The sequence below is a fragment of the Neofelis nebulosa genome, chromosome 1 (genome assembly GCF_028018385.1).
Source record: "Neofelis nebulosa isolate mNeoNeb1 chromosome 1, mNeoNeb1.pri, whole genome shotgun sequence".
Lineage (NCBI taxonomy): Eukaryota > Metazoa > Chordata > Mammalia > Carnivora > Felidae > Neofelis > Neofelis nebulosa.
Genome location: NC_080782.1, coordinates 103,176,336 through 103,188,415, shown reverse-complemented (window position 1 = coordinate 103,188,415; position 12,080 = coordinate 103,176,336). Strand labels below are relative to the sequence as shown.

Here is a 12,080-nt window from a genome sequence, read left to right as displayed (position 1 = left end):
TTTTTTTTCAGTCCAGCAATTTTGCTAAGATGCACCACATGTGCTCTCTCTCCCTTCACTCACAAACGGTAAATGGAACTCCATATGCTGTGATTCTGTATGTAATTTCTTGTTTTAAACCACAAAGACAGCACGAGTATAACAAATCTACATTTCCACTCTGACTTACACCAAACCAAGCAGCCAACTCCCAGAGCAAAGAACTCTTAAGATGCACACAAAATGGCAGAAGCAGCTGATAAACTGGAGCTAGCCGGTCTGTGTCTTTTCCTTCTGAATAAGTGAGATAAATGCTTGTCTACCAGCATTCCCTTCAACAGATGGAAACCGGTGCAAGGAATTTTTTTTTTTTTTTTTTTTTTTTTTTTTACTAATGGCATGCTAAACAGCTCCCAGGAGTCCTTGCACTATTATAAGCTTCCACCTGCTGTGTTCCATTGCAGGTCAGCCTTTACAAACTGACTGCTCACAGCTCCATCTGAAATGGCATCTTGGTTTGGTCGGTATTATATTCCTGGAGAACACTTAAGTGCTTCAGGATGTAGATCATCAAGAGAGAGTCACTAATGGCCCCAGCTCTAGCTTAAACCACACCTCCCCACGTTCCAAAAACAAATGCCATTCACTGGCTTAGGTGATGAGGCCTGCTCCAATAAAGGGAGGAAGGTGGGCAGAATCCATGTGTCAAGCCGTGGCTACAGGCCTAGTGTGATGGGTCAAGCCTATAAAAATGGACCCCAAACAAATTACCTGAGACTATAAAAATCAGGCAATAGGAAGAAAAGGAAATGTACAATGAAAATTATTTTGTTCTGGTATCACTTTCCATGTGGTTTGAGGCTAAGGAGACACCTTGGGACACCAGAAGGACAACTCAAATCTGCGCCAGCAAACTTCTGTTCAAATCCCCCATCAGTCACTTATGGGCAAGTTTCTCTCAGCCTGGTGTCATGTTAACGTAGGAAAAGCAGCACTGACCCGCAGAGCCACAGGGAAGATAAATGAAATGCACTGGTGCCTAATACACGGCTAGCAGCCAATAAATATTTGTCTCTTTTTGTTTTGATTTTCAAAAAAATGCATCTGTCGAAGAATGAGGACTAAGAATTTAATGCAGCACAGATTTCTACTCTCTTGAGATTAAATATAAGAAACAAGAGAAAGAGGTGGTCATCTTGAGGAGTGTTGTGGCAGCCTTGGTCAATATGAATATGGTAGATGATAAACTATGAGGCTAAACTATGGATGATTTTTTGTTTGTTCTTCAGCCTTTTTAAATCTGCAAAGTTAAGAGAAACGAACAGGTATGTAAATTCGTAACTTAGCTGCCAATTCTCTGTGTACCTAATATTAACCTTTCTTTCTTAGTTTTCAAATTATAAAAGAGGGACATTGAACGATGACTTTACAGAAGTACCAGGAGAAACAGCTGCTACGGGTACAGTGGAGTCCTCCCTATAACACGGGGAAATAGGTATCCCATAGCTGGTTCAATATAATTACTGAACAGATCTAAGTGTAATAATCAGGCAAAATGACACCTGTCTGTCTCAAAATGACACAACAGGTCAGCTGACATGGATGGGAATGTTTTCTGTTTCATGCAAAGAATTCTCCTTTAGACAGCATATTTTTCTCTTTGCACTAAATATATTAAAAACAAAGCAAGGAAGAGGCCAAGGGGTTAACCTCTGAACATAGCTCTTCTTCCCTGACTCTGATCACAGAGGATTTGGGGACATACAGTCGAAAGGTACCAATGGCAGCTTGAGCGCTCAGATATGTTCTGAAAAGACACGATGGAAACTTGTTCACCTCTTCCATGCAGTCCAAGTAAGTCTTCTCAGGGCCTGAGTGCACAACTCAAAGCCAAGCAACAGAAGATACCGGCATCTGATCTCCATCGTACTCAAATTTGGCTTTTTATTTCTACTTTGGTTTTTGGGTTATCGAGCACATTAGCGCAATATAGAGAAATGACCAGATCCTTTCCAGCTGGGGATGGAGTCAGGTGACTGCTCTGAGGCGGCAAGCTATTACCCATGCATCAGGCACATGTCAGGGATGAGTGGGTAATGACATGCTGCCCCAGTGACAAAACTGTGACTGATTAGCTCACGTACAAAAAGGAGCATAAAAATTCCATTTATTACTTTTAAGACCACTTCCTATTTGAAGCATGATTTTTGATGTCAGTTTTCATGCCTTTGTGTGGGACACTGATGCATGAAAGGGCTGCCTATCACAACAGAAAAGAAGCACACATAATGCACAGCTCAGAGGGGCTCAATTCTGCTACGACGCACCTTAAATCGTTCCAGGTATTGGGGAAGCTTGGACTGTTCAGTTTCCTCCACGTCCAACTGCTCCACCAGTTCTTCTGAGCCCTGGCTGTCTTCTTCTTGGGGCTGTGCCTCTGAAGACCCACAGGCTGGAGCAGTCACAGCCTTCAGCGCTCTGTCTAGCACATCCAGCTGTGGACAGGACAAAGGGGCAGGGACTAAGCATCCTGTGAAGCACCCTGAAAACACGCTGTTAAGAGAGGGTAGGGAAGGGATAGGAAGGAACAGCTGGGATCTGAAGACTAGTGAACTCTTTCTCTTATAAAATTATAGGAAATACACACGGTTATATGATTTTACATGAGAAACACCCTGTCAGATGGCATGGACAACTTAGTACAAAACAAATGGTACAGATCAGCAAGCTCAGAATTCTTTGTATATGAGTCAGCACAATGGCATTTGATTTCACCTTTAGTCAACTGGGCAGGAATCCAAAAATTATGTTCAATGGGTACTCAAAGTAATCCCTTTTCCAGGTCGTTCTTCCCCAACCAGTTTGGAAGTGGGAGAAGGAGAGAAAAACTGCCACAGAGCGCAACCAACAGAGGACCATTGTGAATGTGCGCAAGAGAGCCTCTGAATCCAGGCCAAGCACTTCCTTCACAGAAAGACTGTGGCTCGCGAGGTTTCTGTAAATTAGGGAGCTGCACAACCCTCATAAGCTACTGACAGAGACTTGACAGGCATACGTGAAATCCACAACGAGGTGATCTCTGTGACTTAGAAAGTAAATAAATTATAAAACAGAGGGTTTCTTTTTCTTTTGGCCTGTCGCCCACCACATTCACTTTGGGGCACACCTTCCCTTGACCCACCGAGGGCCTAACCATTCTACAACCTCAAGGTCAGCATTAGCACCTGCTTAGATACCAATTAATCCTACCATGTCACATTAGAACAATAATCTAGGAAATACTCCAAGTCTTTTAATGCCATTACTACATTATACCCACACCTAACACATATCCCATTCTTGCTGACATCCGAATCATATTCCTATTAAGACAGATCACAAAGAATACAAATCTGGCTTAGGTTGGAAGGACTAATTTCCCTGGCAAAGGATTTATGTATAATACTGTGTTTTTTACCACTAGACTGACTACAACAGGGTTAAATATGAGTATGTATTTAGGAATGTGGATGTTCTGTTACAAATATCTACCAAAGAACATGATGAACACTAGACATCAATATCTGGTCAATACAGGCACCAGACTTGCATATCTTCATGATGAAAATGAAGCCAAGGAGTGAGCCCTAGTGACTGGAATCAAGGGAAAACAAAGAATGAGCTCAAAGTTAACTTTTACATCCTGGTAATGCAACAACCAACGTCCATCTAGGCCCCCCTCTGAAGATGTAAACGGCTTGGACAGGAGCGGACACTGGCTGTCTGTGGGGCAGGAGGCTTTCATGTGGCTCTAAGATAATACGTTTCCTGTGGGCTAAGTCTGGTGGTTCCACAGTGTCAAGAGCCCTAGGTGACTGAGAGATGCGCTGGGGCCATAGGGAGACAGTGGCCCAGTCCAGGTAGAGTGAGCCCCTGAGGACTCTGCAGGGAACGTCCGACCCACATCCTCCAGCACCGTGCGTTCACCACAGAATCGTTTCATAGAAGCAAAACAAGACTGTGCCATCTCTAGCCCCCAGATTCCTCTCTTGAGGGCTTTTATGGGGGATAATAATTGCCATGCAGTCTCCCAGGGCTACAAGGGTACAGAAAGGCCAAAAAATAAGATGAAATATTAACCTCTCTTGAGTTGCCACTGAGTTTTACTGGGGGAGAGGGTGGTAGTGTGGGCAGTGTTTTACTGAACTCAGTTTAAATTTCAGGAGACAGGGATAGTTTTCCTCCACACAGTGAGCTAGAGAGTCAACGCTACTCTTATTCTCTAATACTTCTGGTCAGGAACACTGAGAATGTGTGCCGTTTTTTATTCCCTTTCCACTGGAGAAGTACATGATTCCACTAGAAGTACAGAAAGGAGGGGGAGGGAAGAAAATGAAAACAGATTCACAGCCTGGCTCACAGGGAACAGGAGACGGCTAAAGCACACTGAATTAGAGCCGAAGGACATACCGCTTCTGCACACAGCTTCCCGTCCTCCGGGGACGAGGCCACCTTCTCCATCACTTGAAGGGCTCTGTTGAGGTAGCCGGGTTGCCACAGCAGAGGCATGTTATGGTACACAGCCCGGAGCCCTTGCTGCAACTCCACCTTCCCTGTGGCCAAAAAGAACAATGAAGATGGCTCAGGCATGGCTTCCCACTATGTTTGAGGCTGAGGACTTGAAAGCAAAGTGAATATGCACCTGGCAGCTCTAGAAATCAAGAATCATTTCAAATATGTAACCAAGAGCTTCATCCTGGCGAGTGACCTGGTGCCATTTCAGATGGATGATGAAGAATATGGTAAATTCACCAAATCCATTTTTTAAATACGAAACTGTACAAATTTGCTTTTTTTCTTTTGCATTTGGGCTGGTGGAAATTATCATGAGGATGTATGAATCACAGGACTGAGGGAAGTTTAGAGAGGTTGATATATCTGTCTCTTTAAGTGGAACTACCCTTATAAAACGAGTCAAACAACTGAAATACTATTTTTGTTTCAAGAACAAAATCTTCCTCAGAAAAAGAATTCCCACAATTCTCCTACAGTGAAAATCTTGTCAACATATGACAACTTTCCCTGCCAGCAAATGTTTGACATTTTTCAAAACGCTCCAAAACATCCCATCGACTGTCCTTTATTTGAGCTTCATCGGTACTTAAGCCATAAAGTCTGCATCATCCTTCTTGGATCTTGGGACATGAATGTTTTTCTTGATTCCTCAAACTGTCACAAGTGGAGCTCCAGACGTGGACACCAGACACCAGGGGCCTCAGGTGGGGCGAGGGGCTGTCTCTGTGTTCCTGGGGAATAGAAGCCCTCTCTGCACGGATGGCCAAAGTCACCTTGAGCTGCCAAGTCTTAAAGCCACCTTAACTTATCGTTCCTGGGAAGGAGGATTGGGAGGGCTATAGTAGGGCAGAAATAGACAAAGCTTATCAGGTGACAGCTAATTTTAGACTTTAAGATACTTGGGGCTGGACTGCAGTCACATTCTGGGAAAGCTGCTTCCACTGGGGCCGGGTGAGGCCGTGCAGCACATGATGCAGTGAGAGCAAAGAGCTTTTCATCTGACAGCCACTGGTCCCGAAGCACCAGGGCCTCTGTGCAGAGACAGTGGTGACCACATACATTTTCTTAGTCCTGACAGCTCTCTGAATAATTCACATAGTGTAACAGTCCCGAATGATCACCTGAAGGCAAAGGCAAAACACATAAGCCAACAGCAAAAGGAGATGGCATATAAGGAGAAAACAATTTTATTTTTTATTTAAAAAAATTAAAAAAAAATTTTTTTAATGTTTATTTATTTTTGAGAGACAGAGACAGAGACAGAGCACGAGCAGGGGAAAGGCAGAGAGAGGGGGAGACACAGAATCTGAAGCAGGCTCCAGGCTCTAAGCTGCCAGCACAGAGCCTACGTGGGGCTCAAACCCATGAACCATGAGATCATGACCTGAGCCTAAGTTGGATGCTTAACCAAATGAGCCACCCAGGGGCCCCTAAAATTTTTCTAATGTTTATTTATTTTTGAGAAAGAGACAGTGTGAGTGGGGGAGGAGCAGAAAGAGAGGGAGACACAGAATCCAGAGCAGGCTCCAGGCTCCAAGCTGTCAGCACAGAGCCTGATGCAGGGCTTGAACTTGCAAACTGCAAGATCATAACCTGAGCTGAGGTCAGACACTTAACCGAGTGCACCACCCAGGTGCTCCGAGAAAACAATTTTTAAAAAAGAGTGGTCAGTTTCTTTTGCTAGTCTGATAGCCAATTGATAAACTCTAAATTCCTTTCCCTACATCAGTCTATATTAGAATCAGCACCCGAGAATGCCACACTACATTTTGTTGGTGAAGATCAATTTTAAAACTGCTAAAACTTTGATGATTTTCATAAAACAAAGGTAAGTCAAAGCAGTGCATGGTCAAGAGAAGGTACCTTCTGAAATGCCTGTCTACTTAAGACAAAGAATGGAAGAACAATGAAATAATATGCATTTAAGAAACTCTGTAAATCAGGACACATTTTATGCACACTTAGGTTGGAGGTTAACTGCCCTGATTTCATACAACTCAGGTTCTGAGGCTTCGATCTCCTGACCTGTCTTTCAATTCAGTCAGGGCATGAAAGTAAAGCAACCAATCCCCTGCTTGGCACAGTCACACTGTGCCAAATGAACCGCTCTGCTTTTTCTAAGTGTTACTAGACATGCTGTCTGAGCTTCCCTTCCCTCACCTGAAAACGATACCAAGGATACGAGTTCAACCCTAAGTCTTGATTTCTTACCTCCTGGACTTCAGGTCTAAAAGAGACAGAAAGATCTTTGTTAATACTGGGAAACATTTTACTGGCTGGTTGGTTTTCCCAAAAGAAGGCCAGAACTTTCCATTCTTTATCCCTTCCTCACATTGATTACCACAAAATATGATCCAAAGCCACCAAAACTAGTTTTCACCTTACCAGTGGTAACAGGTTTTAGAAGCCTCTTTACTGTCTCTTAAGGCATAAGTCCATAAGTGTAAAGCTACCAAGGTCTATTTTTATGTATAAAAATGAAAGCTGTAGCATATGAATACAATCATACATGATATCGTATGAATAAAGCTGTATGAATAAAATCATTAGCACACTGAAATCAAAATAAAAATTTATTACAAAGTAGAAGACTGCATCAGTTCTATTCACGAAGAACAATATTTGTAAAGATCACTTAGCTTACCAAGAAGTGCATAGCCATACAACTGGGAACTCAACCCCACTGAGTTCTTTTGCTTTAGGCCTGGGAGTAATAGCGATGCACCAAAATTCCTCTCCTCTTCCCACTGCAACAGAATAAACCAGATCATGGTCCAGCCAAGCAACAAATTTGATTTTTAATAATTTTTAATGGGGGGGGGGGGAAACATGTTATAGCATTAAGTAAAAAAAACAAAAAACAAAACAAATAACAAAATAACAAAGCTATAGGTTCACTATGATCCTAATTTTATAAAGAGAAGATATTTATGTTTAATGAATAACATAGAAAAGAAATACCCTCTGTTTACAGATTTCTGGGTAATGATTTTATGAGCAGTTTTGGTTTTTTGCTTTATACTTTCATTATCTTCCACATTTCTGGCAATGAATAAGAGTTCCTTTTGCAATCAGAAAAGCAAAACAAAACAAAAATAAAGAGTACACTCTGGACCAACAATGCCTTGAGACAATCAGTAAAGATTACACATGCTGTCAGCCCAATATTCACCCACATTGCTATAGCATGCTGGGGCCAGCTTTTGAATTTTAAATAATTCAGCAATGATAAGACTCCTTCTACTTCACAGTGTAAAAATAAATACAACTATTAGGTTGCTTTTAGATAGATTTGTGCCTCTTAAAAATAAATTGGACAATCAGAAACACTTAATGATCATTTCTTTCAATTCAGGGTGCAAAATTACACTTCATTAAAATTGGAGCTTTTTGAGACATGGTGGGGGGGGAAGGGGCAAAAATACAAGCATTGGTGAACCTGCTGCAGGGCAGCAAGAATAGTGAAGAGGGCTCGCATAGACTCTGGGCTCAGAGGACAGCCTTGGCAACCATCCAGACAATGAGAGCTGTGATCTTCCTGGTGCCATATGGGTGCACGTCAGCCAGGGCCCTTGTCCTGGCTTGAAAACAAACAACACAAAGCTCAGGGTGCCCTGCGCTGGTCTCTGCAGTCAGAGGTCAGGAAGGAAGCAGAGAACGAATGAGGCGTACAGGCTACAATTGTAGCCAGGAATAAGCGAGACACCCTGGGTGTTAATGGACACCCAAGCCTCTTTCCTGGGAATGGCCTTTGTGTACTACAAGCGTAATTTCTTAAGGTTTTTCTCAACCTTTGAAAAAAGCAAAAATCTTGGGAGGAAAAACAAAGCCTCCTCAGGCACTTGTGCAGCTCAGATAAGTAAAAGCTGGTAATTTGAAGACCAGGGCATTTCACTTTCAAAAGCAAATCGCCCTAAGGTTTGATTTCTCCCCACAAAAGCTGCATGAAAAGGAACCCAGTGAATAATAAATAAGGAGACTTAAATTTTTTTTTTTTCTTTTCTTTAGGGAAAATCATGATCTGTAGTATCTAAATGTGATAGTGGTGAAAAGCCAAAAGAACGGTATCCTTGCTGCTCCGGGAATTGAGCAGGGGTGGCGATGGCAGCTGGAACAGGGACACTTCTGAAGGCACTTTTAGATGGATGAAAACCAACAAATGAAAGCCTTACAGATTTTTTTGGGATGATTCCCTGAAAATAATACAACCACTACTGCTCATATGAGAAGCTATTTATGTGTTAATGTATGAGTTCAGGTCTCTTCCAAACCTGTAGCTTCTGCTGTATGTACTATCAAGGACGAAGTCAGGTGCTATCGCACCAGGGTCCTCAAGGTTTTCCTACTTGGTGCTTCCCATTAATACAAAGCAAATCTCATTCTCCCTCTCTCCTCTCCACTCCCCTCCACTGCTAGGTATCTCAAAGCACCACCTACGCTAGCTGTCTCCTTTCTGCCCCTTGAACTTACTCCACAATCCACTCTAATTTCCTTTCCTGCTCCATTATTCTATGGAAACACAGGTTAAAATTGAGTGTCTTTAGGCCACTAAATTCAATGAATGTTTTAAAAGTCCTCATCTGACCTACCCTCTCAGAAGCATTCTAAACTGTAAACCACTCTCTTCCTGTGGTTTTTGTGACCCAATACAATCCTGATTGCCCATTTTCCTCTGTGCTTCACCTGCAAAAAGTTGTACCTATGTATATAAATTATGTCCCCGTCCAAATGTTTCCATGAAGATCTCAATTTCCCTCATGAAATCTCTTAGTTGTCTCAAAGGCATCTCAAACTGCAATATGTTCATAGCCAAATAAATCCAGTCTTTTTCCAGGGTTCCCCTTGCAAACACATGACAACCTTTCCATCCAGATACACAAGTCAAAAACTGAGATGATTTCACCAGTATGTTCCTGCCTCCACATATAGTTCTCCACCATATGTTATCTGCCTCCCAAATATGTTCATTGGCTACTCTTAAGTCCATACATTCTGGTCCCCACCTGACCATTACTGCCTACTGAGACAACCATAGTTGATCTAATCTCCTAACCACATTATAGCCGATGTATCTGTTCAAAATTCAAATTGGATCATGTTACCCCTTCTTCTTAAAACTTTTCAAATGCCTCTATTTTTAGGATGTACATAATACAGCTTAGCATGAATTACATTCTCCAACCTTACCTCACCCCATGCCCTTCTTACCATGCTCTCTGTTGCATTTGCATTGACTGTCTTCCTATCTTTTTCCAGCCCCTTTCTGCTTGCCATGTTTTTTGTGCCACAGGGCTTTTGCATGTGTTATTTCCTCTTTTTGGACTGTTCTTCCTCTCTTCAACCAGTTAATTCCTATTCATCTTTCAAGTATTAACTCCAGAAAGATTTCCTGAAGGAAGCCATTCCTAACCTAAGTTTAGGATACAAACAAAAACTCCCCAATTTTGACATTTTTCATACAAGAGGTCTTTGTAGACCCACTGCAGCTATAATTTTAAATGCATGTATTTGGTTTGTTTTGCCTTGAATGCCTGTATTCTTTGACTGGAAGCAGGAAATGTTTGTTTACCACTGTACAACCAGTGCTTGGCAATATATGGAAGGCAGCAGTTGCTCAATATAAATTTAACGAACTAATGAATGTGAGCTGGATTCAATGGCCTTTTCAGTTCCTACCCAAACTAGGATTTTCTGATGTTACATTGGAAGTTGAGGGTAGACTGTAGGGCCAGACAGCCTGGCTTCTCCAGGTGGCTTCAGCACCTACTAGCCGGCTGGCTATTATGTAACATCACTGCGCTCCAGTCTGCTCATCTGCATAGAGTTGTGAGGATTATATGCATTAATAAATTTAAAACACCAAGAACAGAGCTTGGTGTAAAGTGGGTACTATTTAAATATTGGTTAATGTTGTTACTGTTGTTATTCTTAGGATAACAAGAAACAATGATTAAATAGCCTTATCTAAGAAAGGAAAATGAAACTTGGTCTTCTGGACTGACCAAGAGCAACCTTAGGAAAACACTGATGTGAAGTGAACACACCCAAGCTTGTGGTCAGTTAGCTGCCTCACTGCTTCTCTGATATGCAAGTCCCACTGTCAGTGAGAATCAGTTATCCAGTTCTGGATGTCTGAGGTGCATTCAGCTTAGCTCAAGTTTCAAAATGCGCCTAAGGACTTTGGCTTGAGATTCTTTCAAGTGAAGGGACATCCAGTTCCACGCTGTCAAAAGCCAGTCACTAAAATGTGCAGAAGGAACACTCATTCCTGGTTGTTTGGGGTCTCAGAGCTGTATATCAGATGGCTTCTTTCATATTCTGGTGGCAAGGGTTTTCTCCAGGAACCTCATCCCTACTAAAGAGTTACTGCATGCTTCTAAGGCTCTCAGTACTACTTTACGGTCGATCACTTACACTGAAGTCTGTCTTCTTGGCCAGGCAATGGTATAAAACATAGAGGGACAGAAGCTGAGTAGAAGGCACTTCAAAGGCTTCTTGCAGCATGATCTCGAAGACCACGGATAAAGCATCTGGCAAGAAGACCAAGTAAAGAGAGGAAATTAGTTTCAGGTAACATCTCCAAATCTGTATTTAACTATAAACAGTCTTAAAAAGTAGGGCATGAGGGGGTGCCTGGGTGGCTCAGTCAGTTAAGTGTCTGGACTCTAGATTTTGGCTCAGGTCGTGATCTCACGGTTCATGGGTTTGAGCCCCACATCAGGCTCTGCACTGACAGTGCCGAGCCTGCTTGGGATTCTCTCTCTGCCTCTTTTCTCTCTCTCTCTTTCTCTCTTTCTCTCTCTCTCTCTCTCTATCTCTCAAATAAAACGTTTTTTTTTTTTTTAAAGTAGGGCATGATAGAAAAACAAACAGAATTAAGAAGCAAAAAATGTGAGCTCTGATTCTAGTTTTTCCACAAACCAGATCTTTCCAAAGTCTTTAGCTTCTCTTGTGCTTATTATTATGTACTAAGTCAGGTGCTTTTGCACCAATCTTTTCAAGGACATTGAATAATCTTAATTTCTCTTAAATCTTTCCAGTATCATCTTCATAATGATTACCATTTGTCCCATCTACTTCAAAACACTGTTGGACAGTCCATCAAGATAATACATATAAAAAATGCTCATAAATTGTGAAGCAAATTTAAGGCATCATGTCCATCAGCTGGAGGAGCTAAGGCATACAGAAAGGAGGCAAATATATTTTCCAGGTCACCCTGACAAGCAGAGCAGAAGCTGGGTTGACTGCCCCATTCTGTGTTCCAGAACCTTCTCCCTGTTGGGGCAAAAGAAGACAAATGCTACAGAGGATCCTAAATCCCACATATTGTTTTAGAGACAGAAAACTGATGGCTATAAAAAGGATAATCAGGCTCAGTTTAAAAAGACTTGAAACACTAGAAAGAAAAATGCTCATTCATAAACTATAAGGCTCTGACTATACCACACAATATATTTGTTTCCACATGAATGCTGATCATAGAAGTTCAGACTGTGAGCAATTTTTATTTTCCTTTAAGATTCTACAACATAGATGGAAGCCAA

The 12,080-nt window shown here is 42.0% G+C and overlaps 1 protein-coding gene across 3 annotated transcripts in view; it reads right to left on the bottom strand.

The window, feature by feature from the left end:
• The window catches only part of MRPS27 (mitochondrial ribosomal protein S27), an 86,798-nt gene that overhangs the window by 1,443 nt on the left and 73,275 nt on the right, over window positions 1-12,080 (bottom strand). For all 3 annotated transcript variants that reach the window (XM_058730024.1, XM_058730031.1, XM_058730040.1), the window contains 4 exons: window positions 10,948-11,063; window positions 7,178-7,280; window positions 4,429-4,571; window positions 2,307-2,474 (listed from right to left, as the gene is read on the bottom strand). In XM_058730024.1, coding sequence (XP_058586007.1) covers window positions 2,307-2,474; window positions 4,429-4,571; window positions 7,178-7,280; window positions 10,948-11,063 — 530 coding nt within the window. The remainder of the gene's footprint in view (window positions 1-2,306; window positions 2,475-4,428; window positions 4,572-7,177; window positions 7,281-10,947; window positions 11,064-12,080) is intronic.